The sequence below is a fragment of the Branchiostoma belcheri genome, unplaced genomic scaffold (assembly GCF_001625305.1).
Source record: "Branchiostoma belcheri isolate BF01 breed outbred unplaced genomic scaffold, Haploidv18h27 scaffold149, whole genome shotgun sequence".
Lineage (NCBI taxonomy): Eukaryota > Metazoa > Chordata > Leptocardii > Amphioxiformes > Branchiostomatidae > Branchiostoma > Branchiostoma belcheri.
The window spans coordinates 456,357-480,421 of NW_017802924.1; the positions used below are offsets into that span (position 1 = coordinate 456,357).

The following is a 24,065-nucleotide window of genomic DNA, read 5'->3' on the forward strand; positions in this document are numbered from 1 at the left end:
TTCTAAGGGAGGCTAGGCATTGAGATATCATATTTTTTCTTTAAAATTAATAAACTAGCTAGACATAAATTTTGTGAAAATTTTTATTTAGAGTTATTTGTGTCTCGAAGACACTATTTTCTTGTTTTTGCACATTAAAATAATTTATGAAACCCCCCTTATATTTGAGTAGCTCCGTCTACGTTCCCAGAATCCAATGCAATTCCAACATGGCTGCGCCCACGTGAGATTGTCAGGCTGTGCGGAATAAAAATCAAGTTTTAAGCATATGAGAACAGCTTTTAAGAAATAAAATGGGCCAGAAAAAGCAGAGGAAAGCCAGGAGGAAAAATGGAGATGATGATTCGGACGGAGAGGGAGAATTTGAGCTTGTGCCAGAGGTAAGAAGTAACTTGCCAACACGCCTGTATAGCTCTGCCCCCCTCCCCCTCAAAAAAGTTAGTATGGACTTGCACGAGTTTTTCTCGCTCGTTTCCACACTTTTACTCGCTCGTACATTGTGAAAAGTGTAATGTTATACTTTTTCATGGGTTTATATAGTGCACAAATCCCAAAAATATGCACGGAAACGGTCAGGAAAATATATCACAACAACTGTTACAGTTGATGACTTGACTCTTTCAAAACTCCTGAAGAAGGTTGTTTTGAGTTAGATGTTCAGATGTTCTACTCAAATTGTAGAGTCAACAGGCGATAACCAAAATGCTATCAGAAGCTGGCTGGAAACCTCTGTTCACTGATATGAGATTTCCCGGCATACTAGCCCTTTGGTCTGAGGGTGTCCGCCAGATCCAAAATCGTGAAAAAAAACTCCGATCTGAGACCATACGTGCAGTGGGTATTAATCTTTAATGTGTGTGGGGTGTGGCTCTCCCCAAACATTGGACCTCCATTTAACCTTCTATCCAAGGGGCATCCCTAACCAAAGCTACCTGGTAATCATTTTCACCAGAGTGAAGTGAGGAAAGTCATCTTAAGTGCCTTTTTCAAGGGTACAAGTTCAGTGACATGGTAGGATTTGAACCCGCGACCTCTTGTCTTTGTTCGTCCTGAGCCGAACACATTACCATGTACTCCACATGACCCCACCTTGTGTTTGTCCCATGTGTTCTCCAGATGGACCCCTCTGTGCTGAAGTACAGTTTCCCCAGTACTGACCCCACCTTGTGTTTGTCCCATGTGTTCTCCAGATGGACCCCTCTGTGCTGAAGTACAGTTTCCCCAGTACTGACCCCACCTTGTGTTCCCCCATGTGTTCTCCAGATGGACCCCTCTGTGCTGAAGTACAGTTTCCCCAGTACTGACCCCACCTTGTGTTCCCCCATGTGTTCTCCAGATGGACCCCTCTGTGCTGAAGTACAGTTTCCCCAGTACTGACTCCACCTTGTGTTCCCCCATGTGTTCTCCAGATGGACCCCTCTGTGCTGAAGTACAGTTTCCCCAGTACTGACTCCACCTCGGATGTGGAGCCTGACATCAGACAGCTCGTCACTGCACAGAACAAGAAGAAGAAAAAATCTGGCGGCTTCCAGTCAATGGGTCAGACTCTGACACTGTTCTTATACGTACTAAGAATGTTATTCAATGAATGATGTTATAAAATCCTTGATTGCTTTTCAAGCTTAGAAAATAATGATGTAACAGGATCATTTCTCGGTAGAAGAACTTCAAAAGATTACTAGTAATATGGAATAATAAAATATTAAATAATTATGTACATGCACCATGGCCATGTCTTGTTTGTTTAATATGCACCATAATGTTACTCCTTTCTACAGGTCTGTCTCATGGTATTTTCAAGGGGGTTATGAAGAAAGGATACAAAGTCCCAACACCTATTCAACGAAAGGTAACAATCAATAAGAATTGTTCAATTCTTAAACTGCTTAATTTAGATAATCACATTAAACCAGAACACCCCTTTGAGCGTGAAAATGGTCGCGACCGTTGACCTTCGGCATGTTTAAAATATTCTCGGTCTGGTCCACGTATATGACCCCTCATACAGAGGGGTGTCTGGTCTCGATAAATTCTTTGTTCAAAGCCCTAGTCCTGCGGCGCGCAACAATTGTTGTTGTGCATAAAATTCAACACCATCAACTATACATAACAAACAACATATGAAAATATACAATAAAAAGCCCGGAGGTATAAAATCTCAGATTTTACTTGTTTAAAAAGCTGACTGTTGTCCTGTCCAGTGCATCCCCCTCATCATGGATGGTAAGGATGTAGTTGCCATGGCGAGGACGGGGAGTGGGAAGACCGCGGCGTTCCTGGTCCCCATGTTGGAGAGACTGCGCGCCCACAGCACGGCGGGCGCTCGCGCTCTCATCCTCTCACCCACCAGGGAACTGGCACTGCAGACCATGAAGTTTACTAAAGAGGTACGCAAAATCTTTGGTTCTGTACTGGTAGCATTGTTCAGAGTTCTAGCATAGCTAGGATTTAATTTTAGCGTAGTGGCACTGGCCACATGATGAGGGAGCGAAGCGGAGCTTTTTGAAATTTGAGCTTAAAAAGAGGCCATTTGAAGGATACCCAAAGGGAAAAAATGTTATTTCTAAGGTATGTACAATGTATGCCAAAAAACAGTTACTCAAGCAACTGGATATGATTTTGAAAACGTCAGACGTTTCAGCTAGTATCCACTAGCTTTCGTCAGTGACTGAGAGACCAGAGGGGAAAGCAGGTTTATATACACAACCTGTGTTGATTGATATGCAAATAAAGTGAAGACAAATTTTTTGGAAGTCGAAAAAGGAACAAAAGTCAGACAAGTCAAGACAAGATGATGCAAATTAGTCTGAAAGCTCCTGTTATACAGAACAGGAGCTTAAGTGTTGTCTGTCCTCGGGGCTGGGAGTGCCAAATCCCAAGTGCCGGAAAGATCGACCCGTAGCCCCCCTTCCCTGTTGAGGGTGGGGTTGTACATTCTTTCATATATTGCCTCTTTAACACCCCGTTCCCACCAGCGTGTTTCGCGGTCTAAGACATCCGTGGACTCGAGTTTGAAAGAGTGACCCTGGTTGTGTTGTAGGTGGTGGAAAATAGCTGAGGAGTAGCCGTTGGTACTAGGTCGGCAATGTTCTTTGTACCTTACTTTAAGCGGTCGACTTGTCTCTCCGATGTAGGTGTTGTTACAATTGGGCTCCTCACATTTGAGTCTGTAAATAACATTCGCCTTGGTACCCTTGTGAGGTCGGTCCTTAGGGTGTACCAGTCTTTGTCTGAGGTTGAGTGAGGTTTGAAGTTAGTGGCTATGTTGAAGTTTTGGAAGATCCGTCGGAGTTTCTCAGATACTCCTTGGACATACGGAATAGTGATGTTGGCCTTGTTTTTGTTGGTCAATGGTTTACACTTCTGGGTTTTCTTAGACTGATCTGAAGGTTTGAGCGCTTTGTTGAAAGTCCAGTTTTGGTAGCCACATTTAGCCAGGGCACCTCGGAGGTGTCTTTGTTCGTCCGTTTTGGCTTGGTCTGAAGTGACAATGTTGTCTGCACGATGGAAGAGAGTTTTGATCACTGCTAGTTTGTGTTCCAAAGGGTGGTGGGAATCAAAAGCCAGGTACTGATCAGTGTGGGTTGGTTTCCTGTACACTTCGAAACGAAGGTTACCATCTTCCTCTACGATAGTTTTGGTGTCTAGGAAAGGGAGCATGTTGTCATGGCTTGGCTCCTGTGTGAACTTGATGTTGTCATCTATCTGGTTGATGTGGTCAAAGAAGTCAGCAGCTACCCTCTTTTTCAATCTGCACCAAGTGTCATCTACATATCGAAACCAGTTGGCCGGGGGAGTGTCATTGAAAGTGCTGAGGGCTTTGTTTTCAAACTTCTCCATGTACAGGTTTACAACAATTGGTGAGACTGGTGACCCCATAGCACAGCCGTGCATTTGCTGGTAGAACTGTCCTTTGTAGGTAAAGTATGTGCATCCTAAGCAGAGTCCTAGTAGCTCACAAACTTGGTCAACGGATAGGTTGGTTCTATCTGCAAGTGTATCATCGGCTTCCAAGGCTTCCTTGACTACTGACACTGCTTCCTTGGGTGGTATGGAGGTGAAAAGTGAGCACACGTCATACGAAGTGATGGTTTCATCATCCTCTACATGAATGTCTTTGATTTTGTTGACAAAGTCGGCACTATTCTGTACATGGTGCTGAGATTTCCCCACTAGTGGTCCTAAAATCTTGGCTAGAAAACCTGCTAACTCATAGGTGACAGAGCCTATACTGGAGACTATGGGTCGTAGAGGGACACTTTGTTTGTGGATTTTGGGAAGGCCGTAGAAAGCAGGGGGTTGTTCCGTTGTGGGATTGAGTTTTAGGTAGGTGGGGCGATCCAGAACTCCTTCAGTTTGCGATTTCTTGAGAGCTGAACTGATTTTCCCTTTAAACTTGTTAGTGGGGTCCTTTTTCAAGGGCATGTAGGTGTCTTTGTCTCCCAATAGGTCCTGTACCTTCCTGTCGTACTGCTCCCTGTCTAAGACTACTGTGCATCTGCCCTTGTCTGCAGGAAGAATCAATATGTCTTGATTGGTAGCCAAATCTTTGAGAGCGGTACGTTCTTCCTGTGTGATGTTACTAGCAGGGGGTTTGGAGACTTTCAGGGTGGTAGCTACTTTGGTGCGCAAGGCTTCAGCTTAACTTGTCTCTGTGGTAAACGTGCCCGACGAATTGCTGACTCGGTTTCTGTCACAATGTCAATGCTGGGAATCTTGTTGGGTGCTACTGCAAAATTTAGACCTTTAGAAAGCAGTGATTTCTCTGGTTCTGTGAGAGTATGGCTAACTTAGGTTTTTTACCCACCTCTCGTCGGTTTTGGCCTGTGTAGTGGTTTTGGGTTCGGAACTGTTTGATCTCCAATTTGGGTCACTATCTGCTGCGCTAATAGTCTTCTTTTGCTGTAAACGATCAAATTTGGTCTTCTGTCTGTCTTTTCCCTTCTCGTGCTGATCAAGTTGTCCGCGTGTTATGAACTCTTTAGTTTCGGCAAAGATCTCGTCTGATAGTGGTGGGAACGATCTCGCTGGTGGGAACGGGGTGTTAAAGAGGCAATATATGAAAGAATGTACAACCCCACCCTCAACAGGGAAGGGGGGCTACGGGTCGATCTTTCCGGCACTTGGGATTTGGCACTCCCAGCCCCGAGGACAGACAACACTTAAGCTCCTGTTCTGTATAACAGGAGCTTTCAGACTAATTTGCATCATCTTGTCTTGACTTGTCTGACTTTTGTTCCTTTTTCGACTTCCAAAAAATTTGTCTTCACTTTATTTGCATATCAATCAACAGGTTGTGTATATAAACCTGCTTTCCCCTCTGGTCTCTCAGTCACTGACGAAAGCTAGTGGATACTAGCTGAAACGTCTGACGTTTTCAAAATCATATCCAGTTGCTTGAGTAACTGTTTTTTGGCATATCATATTACCTGGATGTCTAACCTTCATCGACGTATGTACAATGTACCCTTGATTTTTCACATTTGATCTGGCATTCTTGAACAAAGAAATACAGTCACAATGCCCCTATGCTGTATTAAAAATTAGCATAGGGGAGAAATATAGCGCAGGGGGTCAAAATTATAGCGTAGTGGGTGAAATATAGCGTAGGGGGTTAAAATTATAGCGTAGGGGGGGAAATTTAGCTTAGGGGGTCAGAATTATAGCGTAGGGGGCCCCTATGCTACTTTGCACTAGCTAGAACCTTGTTTGGGCTGGGATGGTTTATACTTAAATTATAGAGAGTTTTTCTGTATCTTGTCCCGAGCAGCGAGGATTGGAAGTGAGTGGGCAGAGATAAGGGTTACAGGTGATTGACAGGGTGATGGCCTGACATCCCCTGGGTGGTTGAATGTGATATGGGTTGTACAGTACTGTGTAGTCATTGTGAAACATAAACCATTGTGTACATGTAGTACTTAGAGTACAAAATTAATGTACATTACTTATGCCATACAATCTCTGATTTCTTGCTGGTACTGTACAGAAATGTTTCACCTACACTTAACCTTCAGCCTGCTAAGGCCACACCAATTTAATTTCTTGGTTAACGGATTCGCCCGCTTCATTTTTTTCTGATTTGCAAATAAAAATAAAAATTCAGAATCAACTGCAAAATGCTCATATTTTGCCCTGAACAGTTGAAAACAGTCCTTTTCTTCCTAGTTGTTACAGTTATTCCATCTTTCAATACAATGGTATCATTAAAAGTTCAAAATTCATTGTTTAAATTTTGAACCAGCCTGGTGTGTTGACTTCATGGCTCCTATCGTACCATTTTGGGCCATAATAGGATGCCTTGGCCTGTTTTTATTTTTTTTCACCCGCCCGCTCCATTATTTTTCTAGAAAAATCCGTTAACCAAGAAATTAAATTGGTGTGGCCTAAGGTAGCTTTTTGGGAACAAATTTCTATTTTCTTATAGGGTATCATGGAAAATGTTTGATAAAGCACTTTACAAACGAATTGGCAGCAGTTTGTTAAACCATTTGCAGACTACCACATTCAGTAAGTTTTGTTAGGATCAGTTCTTAGTCATGATCATTGGTATATTTTATTTCAGCTTGGCAGATTTACTGGTCTGAGGGCAGCTCTTATTCTTGGTGGAGATAGGTAAGTAAGAAATTGTCAACTTGAACAATTCTTATTCTTCTAAACCACATTTTTGTACAACAAGCAGCATTTTATACTCTAAAATTGTCATCTCAGTAAACAATTGAATGAGATGAATGAATAACAGGTTTATTTCAATGAAATAAGGTAACATTATAATATGCCATTGCAGCTACAATCACTGAATTATTGGGGCATATTTGACAATTGATGTCAGCAGATGTCTATAGATTGTTGCTAAAAACATAGGAAAATCCATCTGGAATATTACTTTTCTTTGATGATTGCAAGAGTTTCAACACAGGCTTTTCCTGTTTCATGACCAACTCTAGCAAAAACCAGCTGACCCTAGGGTTTTTTTATTGACTGCTGATGGCTATAAAGTTTTATTTGACATTTCAAACCCTCTGAATTCTTAATTGTCATCTTAAGAAGCAATTTTCTTTTCAGTAATTTAGTAAGTGTCACAAGCAAACAGTTGGACAGCTCCTTAAGACAGTCCTAATACATTGTTTAACTTAATTTGTTGGATCATTTTAGCCAAAATCTAAAAAAAAAGACTTAAAAGAAAAAAAGCAAATACCTACCTCCCAACCCTAGTTTTTTTTTCAGGACAGAAGCTGGAAACACAACACTAATTTTCTTAGGCCTTGCTATAATGGAAACATATTACAGTAAAATCAAAGTTGTGTCTCCTCTATAGTATTTGATATTTTCTTTTTTTCAGCATGGAAGATCAGTTTGCAGCTCTACATGAGAACCCAGACATGTAAGTGTGATTTCTCATTATTATGGCTTCACCAACACCACGTAGTGATGAAGACATATTGTTTTTCCTGATGTTTCTTCTCCTTCTCCTACCATTTCTTTAAATGGATTCAACTTCTTCATTTTGGAGCCTGAAAATTGGTATGGAGGTACAGTGGGCAAATACCCCCAGGCAGGTCTTTTTTTCATTTTTTTGATACAGGATTTTAGAATGGTTTTATTTGGACTTTTTTGCTGTGTTATAGGAAATATACTGTAGCATGTATGTATAATGTTATTGTACTGTAGCAGTGTGCGTTACCATATTTGGAGTTTGACCATATTTGGGCATGGGGAGAGGAGCGCCATGCCCAAATATGGGCATGCAGACAGAAACACGTGGGGCCCTTAATTACTCTTACACTTAATTACTTTATCTGCTAAAAAGAACACCTGCACATACTTACGATAGGAACAATTACCTTCAGCTTCAAATTTTTAGAGACTGTATCTACCAGAATGATACGAGAAGCCAACTACTCATATATAGTTTGTAATTGTAAATGCCCAGTTTACAGAGTCTAAGAGTCTCTCCCGCCCATTTCATCTGTAGTCCGACGATGTAGACTTGCCCTGGCAGGGCACGTTGTTCGTAGTAGCGAACCAGTTGGTAGACTCAGTACTGTGGCTTCCTACTGGGAGATGTACATGTAGAGTGGGACGTCCTAATACTACACTTTTGTCCATGCTAGAGAGAGACACTGGTCTCGCAGGTACTGCATTAGTGTCTGCTATGAGAGACAGGAAATACTGGAGTAACTTTATCAAGTGTACCTCACTGGATTTATAATCCGGAGGCATGATGATGATGATGATGAGAGTCTAAGCCTCTAATCTTGCTGTTCAAGAGCTCTGAGATTTGAATGTTTCAAAGATCTGAACAGGTTTGAATGTTTGTACGTGTGTGTTTCCTGCCAGAATCATCGGCACGCCCGGCCGCCTGCTGCATGTTCTGGTGGAGATGGAACAGAAACTGATGACGGTGGAGTACGTCGTGTTTGACGAGGCTGACAGGTCAGAACAGCTCAAACATTTTACCTTGTGTCACATTTGTCATAGAATATCAGGAACACTAGAAAGAGTCCAACGCAGAGCGGCTTGCATGACTGACAATGACTATAGGCAGACAAGTAGTGTTTCATTTTGTGAAATGTCTTGCAATTTTCATGGCTAACATCTGAAGGTAATGATACAGGTAATTGTTTCAATATCATGCCAACTCATGTAAAGCTGCAGTTGAAAAGGTACCAAAGCTAATCTAACAACAGAATAGCAAAGTTCTTCACAACCATTTATTTTTCACGAGCTGACGTTTCGATGACCTTCTGTCATCTTCATCAGGGCAATTCTGACTGGTTTACTGTGCACTGACGCTAGATGTTACTTGGTGCATAGTGCACTAAAGGTGTTACATAGTTCACAGTGCACAGTAAACCAGTCAGAATTGCCCTGATGAAGATGACAGACGGTCATCGAAATGTCGGCTCATGAAAAACAAATGGTTGTGATCAAAGAACTTTGCTATTAATTCGTTTACCAACCTGATGAAATTATTTTACGGTAAACTAACAACAGTTACAAATAAATTCTTCTTCCCCCCACATGTTGCCAGGTTGTTTGAGATGGGTTTTGCAGACCAGTTACAGGAGATCATCGGCCGTCTTCCCGAGGCACGACAAACTCTGCTGTTCTCTGCCACGCTGCCCAAGCTGCTCGTACAGTTTGCACAAGCAGGTTTGTTTGTTTGTTTGTTTGTTTGTATGTGTGAGATGAAGTTTTGTTTGTTCAAACTTTGAGACCTGTGTAAAAATTGTCACCAAAATAGACAAATTGATTTTTCTTGTAATATAGAGTCAGTTTCTTTCTCTGAGTTTGATTTTGATTATTTGATCTTTGAATTAATTTGACCTTCATTCTGTAGCATATAAGCATACGTTGGACATATCTAAATCCGTCACAACTTTTGAACCATTATATTCTGTACATGGTCTTATTTTGTGGTATCTGTACATGGTCTTATTTTGTGGTAGAAGGGAAAGTGTTTCAAAATGGTTTCCTTTGGCTGTTTGGCCAATGTTGGATCAGAATTTGAACCATTGCAGACGATATCTTTTCTGACACAGCATTATAAATCTATTGATGGGATGTCATCCTTAAATATGTGGAATTCAGTACTACCTTAACAAGATGCTACATGTATTGCACAATACACCACAGGTTTCATGCAGGCACAGTACATTCTACTGCTGTTACAGTTAGTACCATTGCCATACACATACGTCAAGTGTTTGCACTGTCATGAAAGAAAACTACAGAGTTAACAAGACTAGTAATGAAAACATACATTGCCATGGCGACGGTGGTTGCTGTTAGGGTTATTGTTTGCATGGCACTGCCATCATTTCATGATTTTGAGCAAGACAGATACAGTGCACTCCTCCCCTGTGTGTATAGTGAACGAGCCCCGGGGTCACAGAAAGTAGGGCCATTGGTGGCAGACAGGTCTTCTGGGTCTTCCCAAGGGTTTCCAGGAATGTGGGCAGAGATGTGGGTAAGAGACATGCCTGTGGACATTCCATTCCTGTGGACAAAATGCCTGTACAATTCCTAGAATTCTTGCAAATTGCACACAATACTGTACCATTAGGCTCCTCCCTGAGACGTCGCCAAAAATTCTAGTACTACAAAAGTTTCCCACTTCACAGTAAGAGTACAAAAGTGACCCAGTTTCCCCTGCTGTTCCCACCAGGCCTGAATGACCCAACTCTCATCAGACTGGACGTGGACACTAAGATCAGTGAACAGCTGCAGATGTCGTTCCTGGCGCTGCGTGATGCGGACAAGCCGGCCGCTCTGCTGCACCTGCTGAGGAGTGTGGTGAAACCTGAGGAACAGACCGTCGTCTTCCTGGCTACTAAACACCACGTGGAGTTTGTGAAGGAGGTGGGTATGGTTAACCCCCCTTTTTTTTATTCCAACATGTAATCAACAGATGTGGTGACGACACAGTCCAGTTTCTTCAACTTCTATTAATGCCGCCACCAACATGGGACAATACAATACTCATTTTCACCTGAGCTAAGTCAGGAAAGCCGTGTAAAGTGCCTTTCCCAAGGGCACAAATCGATGGCATGTCAGGACTCGAACCCGGGACTCTTAGTTCCGAGTCGCGCGCTTTGCCGCTACGCCACACGACCTCACAGTTGGTTAACCTTCTACCTGTAGAATTGATTTGTACCAAGATTTCCTCCTAGACGTGGGGTCGTGTGGCATAGCTGCAGAGTGCTCGACTCAGAACCAAGATGTCCTGATGTATATGGCTTCCTTCACCCCTATCAAGAAATAGTCTTGTTCAGTGTTGGACCAAAAGTTTTAACTTTAAACATGTAACTACCAACACAGAGGAACTTTCATATTGATAACTATTTTCTTGCATATCTCATGACCTGGTGTGTCTCCTCCCCAGTTACTGACCTGTGCAGGAGTGGCGTGCAGTGCTGTGTACAGCTCACTGGATCAGACAGCCAGGAAGATCAACATCGCTAAGTTCTCCCACAAGAAGACCAGGGTGATGTTAGTGACAGACATCGCTGCCCGTGGGATAGACATCCCCATGCTGGATAACGTCATCAACTACAACTTTCCCTGCAAACCTAAGCTCTTTGTGCACAGAGTCGGTATGGAAGGCTTTTTCTTATGTTCTATACAGAGTTTTATATCATACCCGGGCCGCGATAATGTTCGATAACGGGTTCCGGACCGGGCCGTACTTTACATGTACGTCCGGAACCCGTTAACAAACGCTTCCATACATGTGTAAAACGATTCGAATGCGTTTCGCCCTAACCGCGTGTGCCCTTTCAAAAATTTGAATACAGAATCCGGACGTTGGAATTGATGTTGTTGCATTTTAGGGTTCAGTGGCACCAACTTTTGGCTCATCTTGCGTTGAAAGGCATGTTTTCTTGGGTGGGTATGACATAAATAAAATACAACAGGGTGTATTCCGCATCGCCCTCGTTCCCGGCCCTCCCGCGAGTCGGATCGATACCTCGGGCGATACGGAATACCCCGTGTTGTATTCTATATGTATAGTATTAGTTGCACGTTGGCAGAACATACTGGTCCTGTGCATACCCCATGTTTTACACAGTTTCATTGGATGTTTGGTCAATGCCGCATCAGAATGTTGCCATTTGTAGACAATATCTTTTCCAACACTATATTTGAAAACTACAGACAGAATGTAAACCTTAAGTACACAAATTCAACCTTTATCAAAATGTTCTGTCGAAGTGCTATACAGGATACATCATATGGTTTCACACACTCAGGCACATTACATTCTGCCAACAAGATAGTTTATTGGTACAATCTTGAAATTTTTGGAGCTAGTAGACCTGTAGTGAGCAATCATACTGTGACAGCGAAATGTCAAGATAAGTATTACAATTAACTTGATTCAATTAATACAGGAGGAAATGTCAATAGTTTGATGTACAGATAACAGCTGTACAGACCTGATAATGGAATGGAAAAGCTAATTTGTTTTGTTAAATATATAATTAGATTATATTCCCATTTACTTTGCTGTCCTGCCTGTTGTAGTAGCATGGACAGTTATACGGATGGGAGACAGTCATGTGGTGTTCTGTATATTTGGAAGGAAGTTAACATTTCTCCTTTCATGACAGACACTGGACAAGCATTTTGTGTAGGAATGTGCTTTGTCATTACCATGACGTTCAATGCTGATAGCTGATCCTCTATCTTCCCATCTGCTAGCCACTGTTCCTGTGCATCTTGAATGCTGTGTCAGAATTTGTCATAGAAGAACTGATTTGGACTCAATATGTGGGTGCTTGGAATCGGGGAAAGATGCACAGGAACAGTGGCCAGCGGACGAGAAGATGACAAATTCTGTAAAAGGTAACACTGCCCTGGAACAGTAGGGGTGACCAAGTGTGATTGCCTAAATTTGCTAGTTGAAGTGAAGTTGCATTACACTATCAGCTATCTAAAACAGACTTTTAATTGAAGAAGAAACTTAGACCTGGATTGAAAGCAGTTCCACCCTCTCCCCCTCCCAGGCCGAGTGGCGCGCGCCGGCAGGTCAGGTACAGCCTACTCCCTGGTGGCTCCAGACGAGACACCCTTCATGTTAGACCTGCACCTGTTCCTGGGGAGGGCAGTCAAGGTCGCAGGCAAGGACAACACAACAGAAGGTACAGATATCAGCAGTGTTAATATACTTCATTAGGTCAGTCAAATTAATTAATGATGCCCTCAACTTTTTATGTTTACCGAAGGAAAACATTGTTTTTGCTATGTTTCTTCTTCTTCTTTCATTCCAACCACTGACCTCTGATCTGACCTATATGAATGTAAGAATTAACAGACCATATGTGAAGGTAAACATTATGCATTTGTTTTGCAAATGTTAGTTTCTAGTTTGTATATTGTATTAACTTACTCTCTTTAGTAACTTTTGCCATAAATTTGTTTTATTTGTCTCAAGAATGTCCTTTTAAAACTGCATTATGTAACATTAGAATGATACAAAAAGCCAATTTATCTGGTCATTTCTTTACAAAGTCAGTTGAATCAACCCTACTCCATTGTAAATAAGCGCCATTCAGGAAGTGGAGGTACCAAAATATTTCACCTTATGGGTGTGTTTAAAAACTGAAAACACAGCTGTCAGCTATGTTTGTTTACGACTGGTATTTTGTGGTGGTACCACAAACTGAGTGAAGTTCGTTGTGTGCTGTTTTACTGCAAACCAGACATTTGAGAATATATGTTGAAAAGTCAGGGCTCGAAATTCATTTTTGGGAATAGGTGCACTGGTGCACTCAACCAAAAACATTGGGTGCACAAAAAAAACTTGGGGTGCACCTTATAAAACAAAACCTAATTGCAGATCTTACTGGGAGCTAATTTCAAAATCTAAACAAGCTTACTACAACAAAGATATTATTAAATTTTCTGACACTAAGATGCCAAGAATATCCTGACTGTATACTATTACAGGTTTGATATGTACAAAAATACCTACAAAAATATTTGGGTGCACTGGTGCACCCACAGAAAAGAATTGGGTGCACAGCTCCAAATGTGGGTGCACCAAGCTGCAGTAAGAAACAGGAGAAGCCAGCAGACACAGATAAAAACCCACTGGTCCCGGGCCGGGGTTCGAACCCACAACCTCCCGGGCACCAGTCCGACACTCTAACCGCTCCGCCGAAAAGGTCTAGACCCGTTTGCCGGATCTGTTGGTAGCGCCTATAAACCCCCGACTGTTAACACTGCGCCCAGTAATTCGAGCCTTGAAAGTGGATGTAAATGACAATTACATGAAGATTTTAGATAGAATATTTCAGTTTTTGTGCAAAAATGTTGCCTAATGCCACTTGACTGTTTTTGTTGCAGACTGGGATGGTTTGTATGGTAAAGTTCCCCAGTCTATCCTGGATGATGAGGACGCTAACATCCGTGTGTACATGGAGACATGTCTGGAGCTGGTCAGTCTGCGGCGCGTGGCAGACAGGGGGTACAGCGCCTATATCAAGTCACGGTCAGCCCCCTCACACGAGTCAGTCAGACGCATGAAGGGAATGGACACAGCACACATGGGCTTCCACCCAGTACTGGGTAAAGATGTTCTATAACTCTCAGAGTTGTTGCTAGTAAATTCTTTCACTGGCAACTTGGAAGGATAATCGATACTAACCTCCAAAATTTCGATGGCTATCAGTCCATCTTGTTCACTGAGTGGCCTAATCTCGCGAGAGCGCGAGACTAGGCCCGAGACTTGCATCGGTCTGCCGGGTCCCACCCCCCGCTGCCTCCCTCCGGAGTAAGGGTAAGTAAGTCTTGGGGAGTTCCCAACCTTCTGTCCGGTTTAGCTTGGCACCTTCCAACTGTGAAGGTTGGGAACTCCCTAATAGACATCGAAAATTTGGAGGTCAGTATCCTTATCCTTCCAAGTTGCCACTGATGAAAGAATTCACTAGTAACTGTATCTATACGTGACAAATGAATCTCTTNAACGATCTCAGAGTTGTGTTTTTGACATGGTGAAATACAGTCAAACTTGTCACAGCAAACATCTCAGACTATAATCACTGTAAATATGTCAGGAATTGCATCATGGCAATGCTAAATGTTTTGTACATAACACTGCCCAAATAACGCAGTCTTTCTCAAGACAACTTTTAGCCACTTTTGCTCACCCCTAGTCTTTATATTTCAGTCCATACCATGGTATGGATGAAATATATTGTGTTCTCTGGTGTTTCTTCTTCTCCTTCTCCTCCTTCTCCTCCTGCCAAACAGTCAAAAGGATTCAACTCCGCCATCATTCGGCCAAATGACTTGAAATTTGGCATGGAGGTAGAGTGGGCCAATACCCCCAGGCGTTTTTTCATTTTTTGATACATGCCTTTGAAAAATTTTTATGAAGGTTTTTTGGGGCATTTTTTGCCAAAAAATGGATTTTTGGATCCTGAGCCCTGGTTTTACAACCAAATGATCTGAAATTCGGTATAAGGGTACCTTGAACATGTGTCTACAGAATAGCAGTCACATATTTGGCATACACCACTTGCAAATGACTCGTTTGGAGGACTTTAATGGCTATTTTCAGCAAAAAAAGGGCCAAAAGTGCTGTACCCGTTCCATGTTCTATCTAAAGAATGGCCGGTTCCATCCATGGAACACGTGTTCCATTGCGGGTTACCTGAGGTCACATTGCACGTAAGCCATGCGGAATGACCCACACATTCAATTTTATGTGCCTAAGACCTTCAAAATGTATCAAATCTCATCATTGTTAGTATTTGCATACCTGTAATAAGACTAGTAAAGCTTTCGAGATTCAATGTGCTTGATCTTGCATCTTTGTTCGCAATTACATACCTACTACTACTACTGTATATAATTCATTTATTTGAGAATCTTTGCCAGTTTTACACTGGGGTAAGTTTGGAAAAGTCCACTTTTGCGTGGGAGGGAGATGGACTGAAATATGCTGTATTTGCTCCCAAGCAAATGTCGGCCTCTCTAGTTATTGTTTCAATTACTAACTGTACGTATGTCTTCTTTTGAAGCAAGTTTGACTTTACAACTCCAGTCTTTGTCAAGGAATGAAATGAGCAATCCTTTGCTTCTGTGATCTTAATATATGCATTGCTGACACATGTGACTTGGTGAACAGTTAGTCGTAGGTTTTTATGCCATGTTATTAATTTCTTCCATGTGTACTTTAGTTCCAGATAGAAGTGAAGTAGAGGACAAGTTGGCAGAGTTTGTTGACGGGGTGAGGAACTACAAACCCAACAGTGTGAGTTGTCCTGTTTCACCAACATGTTCTAACATGTAACACTGGTGGAGCTTAGTTTCACAAGTTTAAGTTTACCTCGTTTGATTTAATTCTTTACATTTATTTAATTTTATATCCGCCACCTCCACAAAGAATAGTGGGAAACTGAATTATGTAACACTAATAAAACTAACAAACTTGAATGTTAGATCTGTCCGTTAAATCTGGTAACGTTACCTTGACTTTGATTGCTGACATACACAGTTATATACATATACATGTGTACATGTTTGTTGTGAAACACTTACAATGTATGTCTAGTTATAGTTACTGTATCTACTGTAATGCCACAAGAGCAGTAAAATGTATGTATTCCCACTATCTTTGCTGTCATACCCGTCCCTGGTACTGACAGTTATACGGGTGGGAGATATCAATGAACATGACTGTGTCTTCTATGGACATGGCCTCCAGACTGCCATGGTCACAGGAGACAGGGTCTTACAAACAGTGGATATATTAGAAGTATAGAATAGATTAGAATAGAATAGAATAGAATAGAATAGAATAGAATAGAATAGAATAGAATAGAATAGAATAGAATAGAATAGAATAGAATAGAATACCATGATGGTATTTTTTCTATTTTAGTATCTGATAGTTTTTACATGCACAAAATATTAGTTTGTTATTTTATGGTAATTTAGAATATCTAACCTATCTAATATGAATTGATCTTTTCCCAACTTAGACCATTTTTGAGATCAGTGCGACCAATAAGAACCCTGCGTTTTCTGTGATGAAGAGTAAGAGAAGTGTTCACCAGGGAGTCATCCGACGCCTGCAGGACCAGAGAAGCAGCAAACAGGAAGTAGGGGGCGCTGCTCAGCATGCAAGCAACACAGAAATGACCTCAGAACAGGATATTGAGGTAAGAATCCCTCTTTTACAGATACTTTCACGGTCGATGTTCAGGAGAACTTGCACTTCTTGTTCCACCGCTCAGAACCTTTCAGCGTGCCACTAGGTTCTCTCCAGTTCTCATCAATACACCATCAACATACCTGTTTCCAAGTCATATTACAACAACATCTTCTTACCCCGAACTGCAAAATTATGGAACTGTCTTCCAAACAGTTGCTTTCCATCCGATTACAATCCACAAAGCTTCAAAACAAAGGTCCACCGCCATCTCCTGACATAACTACATTATAGTTTATACTCACTTATTAATAAGTACCTCTAGCTCTATGCCTAGTAGTGGCTAAAAATAATTGGCCTTGCATTGAGTGACACTGTTGAAAAAAAAAACATCTTTAAGATGTACTAGGACAGAGTAGACTGGAGGGAGATGGCCTCTAGGAACTCCCGACCTGACAAGGATGATGATGATACATTCATGTATGTCTTGGGCTTGTGCCTTAAAGAACAATAGAACAGTGGGATTGTTGCATAATGGTTAGAGTGTTTGGCCCAGACCCCAAAGGTCCTGGGTTCAAATCCACCAACATGCACTAATGTTGTGCCCTTGTGGAAGGCACTGTACACGACTTTCCTCACTTCAGTCAGGTGAAAATGAGTACTAGTACATACATTTGTAAATGGATAGTAATTACATAGAAAATACAAGGATTTGTTAAAAGTGTATTTTTCCCATTTACTTTGCTGTCCTGCCTGTTGTAGTAGCATGGACAGTTATACGGATGGGAGACAGTCATGTGGTGTTCTTTAGAATCAGAAGGACTTAAACATTTATCCTTCACCCAAAGACACCATACAAGCATCTTTTCTTATTGACTTTGATTGCACATTGAATCTGATCTATCCAACACACATATTTTGTTCTATGTTTGCAAACCATACGTTAGTTATTTTCAAAAGTTAATTTTCCCTTTTTTTATTCAACCTAAGGCCACACCAATTTAATTTCTTGGTTAACGGATTCACCCGCTTCATTTTTTTCTGATTTGCAAATAAAAATGAAAATTCAGAATCAACTGCAAAATGCTCATATTTTGCCCTGAACAGATGAAAACAGTCCTTTCATCCTAGTTGTAACAGTTATTCCATTTTTCAATGCAGTGGTATCATTAAAAGTTCACAATTCATTGTTTAAATTTTGAACCAGCCTGGTGTGTTGACTTCATGGCTCCTATTGTACCATTTTGGGCCATAATAGGATGCCTAGGCCTCGAAGTACACTCACACAAAAAAAAATGTTCCTGTGGTCTTTCGTAGAATTTTGTAGAAACCACAGGACTGCTTTTTCCACCCCCAAATCGGATTGGACTGCTTTTTCCGCCAATCGGACTGGACTTCTTTTTCCACCAACCCTTTTCTAACCTCAGACCTGTGTTTGTAGGAGACATTTTCTACAGTTGTAGCCCCCGGACACAAGAGGAAACATCCCGCTGAGGGAGAGAAGGTGGCAAAGAAAAAGAAACAAGACTTCCGAGACGAGGAGCATTTCTTACCATACAGACCTCAGGACCACCACTCAGAGAAAGGGTACATACATGTCATTGTACTGCTGCTAGTTTTACACACTCAGTAACACTTCATGTACCATTCTTCCTTCGTACTGCTTAGCCCTAGGAAAAATAAATGTTAAAGTTGTGTTTCCTGTTTCAGTCCTGAAAAAATTAGGTAGGGATTATCTATTTTTCTTTCTTTCTTTTTTTATTTATTAGACTTTGGCAATCTCTATTGCATCAATTATACACTACAGTTTAACAAAGTAAAACTTGGATGAGTACACTTATATTTTCAATGTCAAGGTTGGAAAACCGATTGTGCAGCACCTCCTTACTCAGATGTCAGATCATGGAGCTAGTCTAGGTTGATCAGCTTGAAAAATTATGTCCCTTGCAGTTTGTTGTCCACACAAAAAAGTCTTTCTTCTATTTTTTTCTAGGATCGGTCAGGAAACCAGAAACACAACATGTTCTTCCTTAGCCTGAGTGTCAGCCTTGTTAGCTTTTGTCCGCTACTAGCGGACGAAAGCTAACAAGGCTGACACTCAGGCTAGTTCTTCCTGGGCCTTAGCCCAATAACAATTGGATTATTAGCAGTTGCACATGTGTTAATTACAAAATAAGAGTTCAGGCCATATTTGGTTAATCAATGAGCTTGGGTCAATAAATGAATGATGATCTTTCTTCTCCCCCCCAGACTTGGGTTGGAGAGCTCCTTCCAAGTCCAGGCTTCAGACGCCATGTTGGATCTGGCAGCAGATGAGGCAGAGAAAGCAAAACAGCAGAAGAACCAACTCAAGTGGTAAACTTCCTCTACTTCATTCTTCTTCTTTTTGGTTTAATGACTGAAATATCCATGCCCGTAGCCAGGATTTTGAATGGGGGGTGTTCTTCCCACTGCTTGAAGGGACCTCGAGAGGTTCCTAGGGGGGTCCGGGGGCATGCTCCCCTGGAAAATTTTCAAAAATTAACCTTCTAAAATGGCATTTCGTGCATTTTTGAGAGGATTTCAAACAAAAAATCAGAGATGAATTTTTGTTCAATGTCAAACGGAACAGTTTTTCTACGATTTCAGTCTATCTTTTCAATAAAAATCTTGGACCTTTACATAAAAAGTGGACCGAAAAGTGGACTTTTACATAAAAAGTGGACCAAAAAGTGGACCTTTGAGCCTTGTGGGGGGGGGGGTTCTTCCGAACCCCTGGCTACGGGCATGATATCCACACTAGTCCTAAACATTGGACTCATCAATACAGACTGCATAATTAACTGATGTGTATAAACTACTGCCAAGATTAGATTAGCTTTGAAGGTGATGAAGGTGTGTGTAAAATAGTATCTTATACCTTGACCATGATAACCTTTGATATGGGTATTCCAACCTGTATGATAACTAGCCTTATATCATACCCAGGGCCGCGATAACGTTCGATAACGGGTTCCGGACCGGGCCGTACTTTACAGTACTTTACGTACTTTACAGTACGGCCCGGTCCGGAACTCGTTATCGAACGCTTCCACGGCTTCCATAATACGATTCAAATGCGTTTCGCCCTAACCGCGTGCGCCCCTTTCGAAAATTCGAATACAGAATCCGGACGTTGGAATTGATGTTGTTGCATTTTAGGGTTTAGTGGCAACAACTTTTGGCTCATCTTGCATTGAAAGGCGTGTTTTCTTGGGTGGGTATGACATAAATAAAATACAACACGGTGTATTCCGCATCGCCCTCAGTCCCGGCCCTCCCGCAGGCCGATACCTCGGGCGATACGGAATACCCTGTGTTGTACATGTATTCTATATATATCACACAGGCTTCCAAATTTCTATAGAACATTTCATGAGTGCAGAGTGTGCTGCTTTCAAAAATATGAAGACCAGATTTGGACATTTGAATTGATGTTGTTTAATTTGGAAAACCAAATGCTGGCATGTTTTGCATTGAAATACATGTTTTACATATGGTGGGTTTGACATAGATAAAAACGACACCATCATTGTATTCTCCATCACCCTATATATATATGAGTCCCAGCCCTCCAGCGAGCCGTAGGTGATCTGATCCACAGTCGGGCTGGTACGTTGGGTGATATAGCCAGCCCTGGAGTACTAGTACATGTACATGGATTCGTGCACTTGTCAATGCACACATAAGTATTGCAAGAACAACAAGGAATACCAGTAGTCATACCTTCAAGTACCAGAGTTATCAACCAAGTGTTCAAACACTAAATCCTTTCCTAGAACTATCGGCAGTATTGCAGAGTGAAACTTGCTGTCACCAAGTACAGTAGGGGCATTATCATTAGATAGCTTTAAACAATGTTTAGAGTTAGATGTTTTTAAGGTTAGGCGTAACAAGTCATTCAGAGTGACGTAGCCAGCTGCCGCCGAGCCGCGTGCCTGTGGTTATACCGGCTATGAAGGGTGGTTATACCGGCTATGAAGGGTGGTTACACCGGCTATGAAGGGTGGTTATACCGGCTATGAAGGGTGGTTACACCGGCTATGAAGGGTGGTTACACCGGCTATGAAGGGTGGTTATACCGGCTATATATGAAGGGTGGTTATACCAGCCATACAGATACATAAGAAAGGATGTTGCATACTGTTTGTTTTAACACGTCATGATTGCACGATTTTTTGCAGGGATAGGAAAAAGAAGAAGTATGTGAAGGAGGGAATAGACTTGAAGAAGAAGAAAATTAAGACAGAGAGTGGAACCTGGGTGTCGGCTTCATTCAAGACTGACTCGTATCCTTTATCAATGATTATTGTAGGGATTTACACAATTTGTATTTACAGTGAGTTCTCTTGAAGTGTACTGTTATTCACTTTGTCTTCTTGGTAGCAACATTTCATGGAAAATGAACATGTTCACAGAACATAATGGGGGCCCGCAAGCCCTTTTCCGTAGAGCATAATAGGCCATTTTAATTCTACGTAGAGCGTAGACGGAACGCTCTGATATTTTTGCGTTGAGCGTACTCGGCGTTTTAATTCCACGTAATGCGTTGTAGCCACTTGGAATTTATCGTAAAGCATAATCGAGAGGTTTCCTAATTCAGCGTAGAGCGTTGTTGGGACCCCCCCTTGCAGGGCCTCCATAATCTTCACAGTGGTGGCCACAAGGGTGATGGGATGAAAGACAAAATTAATGATTCAATAACAGTAATGATGAGTTAGCTGTACAGAAGTGATCATATAAACCATAAACATAAAGTACCGTGAATTTAGTTTGGGCTCTTTCTAATAAAGAAGACTTTGAGCTATTTTATCAGAATTTATTAGCAGACATGTGTGGTAAAGAATTGGGCCACTTCTTTCAGCCAGCCTTTCCTTCCTGATATCTGCTTGCTTTTCAGTCATATGGTAATGTATCGGACACCCAGCCACGTCACCTGATTCAGGGATGTTGGGACTCGTCAAAAATACACCAATCTGCAGGTCATGAACCTTGACCTTTGACATGTCAGATACAAGCGTTGGTTGCAGCAGAGCAAAATGAAGGAGCAGGAGAGAGAGGAGGAGGAGGAGAAAGGGCAGGAACAGTCCACTGGGCAGAAATGGGGGAAGGGGAAAAAGCAATGGAAGCGCAAGAAAATAGGTGAGAAGCAAAACAGCAATGATTTTGTCTTCTGATTTACACGTACCTACATGTGTACCATACTTCCATCCAGTTCTATAAAAGAATTCAAACCCCAGGTTTTCAATGTGATAATTTCTTTTCTATATCAATTTGTTTGGATAATATTAATATTTTTATACACAAAGATATCAGAATGCTAATATTGATGTCCGTCCCTTTGCTTAATTAGTATTTCAACTCATCTGTCATTTTGTCTTCTATATAGGATACTTAAAAAATCAGTTCCTCTAACACCAAGCTGAATAAACTAAATAATATGCCTTTATTTATAAATTATAGGAAAAGACCTGAGCACCGAAGTATACTCTACACAGTAAATAGCAGAAGACATTTACCTTTTTTAAAAAATCATTAAGGCCACATCAATTTAATTTCTTGGTTAACGGATTGGCCCGCTTCATTTTTTTCTGATTTGCAAATAAAAATAAAAATTCAGAATCGCCTTGAACAGTTGAAAACAGTCCTTTTCATCCTAGTTGTTAAAAGTTCAAAATTCATTGTTTAAATTTTGAACCAGCCTGGTGTGTTGACTTCTGTTGTACCATTTTGGGACATAATAGGATGCCTAGGTCTGTTTTTATCTTTAAATTTTTTGTCGCCCGCCCCCTCCATTATTTTTCTAGAAAAATCCGTTAACCAAGAAATTACATTGGTGTGGCCTTATCTGTATAGATGTACTGTAGGTGACTGTTCACAAAAGGTTCCATCATTTAAAAATTCATATCTTTATATTCATTTTTTTTACCCAGGAAAAGACAGGACAGGAGGAGGGGACAAGTTTGTCAGGGACAAGTCGTCAGGTCAGAAGAGGAACCAGGGAGGAGTGAGACGACCTCGCTCAGAACTCAGGTCTACAGACCAGATCCTGAAGACCAGGCTGAAGAAGGAGAGAGAGCAGGCCTTCCAGGGAGCACGCAGAGCCATGAAGCAGAAGAGAAGAGCCATGGCAGGGGACAAAAAACACAGATAGTTGTTAGATTGTATCTGGAAAGTTCATCTGTGTTGGCAGATGTCATTATGAAGTAAGTTTGAATTATCTACATGTAGATCAGGGCATTGCAACCATCCCCGTGTCTGCAGCATACATGTATATGATCCACTTCTCTTCCAGTCACGTGTGTCATCTGCATAAGGTGGTGTCATGGAAGCGGTAGACTGCTGGTTACTTGACAAAAACTAGAGTTGTACAGTCTAAACTTTGGGTGAGTCCAACTTCTTTTGTTGGAAATTACAATTCAAACTTGCTTCTTAAGACAGAAAGTTGTCCATGATCAATATATGTTTCTAATACATGTAAACACTGATGTATGAATATCCTTGTCATCTTCATGTACATGTAACATTATATGCATTGCTACTAGTATTATACATCCCAAGTCTGTAGCTTTCCACAGATTCCTGTTATCTATAATTTAATTTTACCATCACTCGATCAGCATGCATGATACTTTGTAAAATTGTACTTGCAAAACGAAGGGCTGTATTAAAACCTCTTTGAACATTGTTTTTTTTTCTGATTATTCACTTGTTTTGAATGTAGGAAGTTTCATGGACACAAGACAGTTGAATTTCATATGAGAATTCATGACTGTCCAATGAATTCCATGACTTGACAGAGGAGTGACCATTATCCTTTCTCTGGCCAATAGATACTCCTAGCCATTGTATGATCTGCTTGGAGATTGAGTATGCCATAAAGACCATACTCACTATCTTAGTATTACCTACTTTGCCTTCCCCAAACCCTTGAACGGTTTCTACTCACTGATTATAGAAGCAATATATCAATTAGCAACTGATACATATATCAACTACAAACTGACACATAATTCAATTACAAACTGGCACATATAGCATATCAATTACAAACTGACACATATATCATATCAATTACAAACTGACACGTATCATATCAATTACAAACTGACACATGTATAATTTAATTGATATATGTGTCAGTTTGTAATTATTACAAACCGACACACATATCAATTACAAACTGGCACATAATTCAATTACAAACTGACACATATATCATATCAATTTACAAACTGACACATATATCATATCAATTTACAAACTGACACATATATCATATCAATTACAAACTGACATAAATCAATTAGCAACTGACATATCAATAAGCAACTGACACACAAGGTATTTCTGAACGTTTGATTATGAAAACGGAGACCCACAT

General features: G+C 41.1%; 1 protein-coding gene across 1 annotated transcript; it reads left to right on the top strand.

Annotated features, from left to right (window-relative positions):
• The first annotated feature begins 203 nt into the window (after nt 1-203).
• On the top strand, nt 204-23,170 carry LOC109465137 (ATP-dependent RNA helicase DDX54-like). The gene is made up of 19 exons (XM_019762280.1): nt 204-380; nt 1,410-1,539; nt 1,779-1,849; nt 2,202-2,387; nt 6,563-6,612; nt 7,340-7,381; nt 8,338-8,433; nt 9,032-9,153; nt 10,169-10,362; nt 10,886-11,096; nt 12,510-12,644; nt 13,852-14,073; nt 15,690-15,763; nt 16,494-16,673; nt 18,105-18,250; nt 18,914-19,018; nt 20,866-20,970; nt 21,693-21,823; nt 22,615-23,170. Exons 1-19 carry the CDS (start codon nt 294-296, stop codon nt 22,833-22,835), a joined length of 2,508 nt encoding a protein of 835 aa, XP_019617839.1. The 5' UTR covers nt 204-293; the 3' UTR covers nt 22,836-23,170.
• The last annotated feature ends 895 nt before the right edge of the window (nt 23,171-24,065 follow it).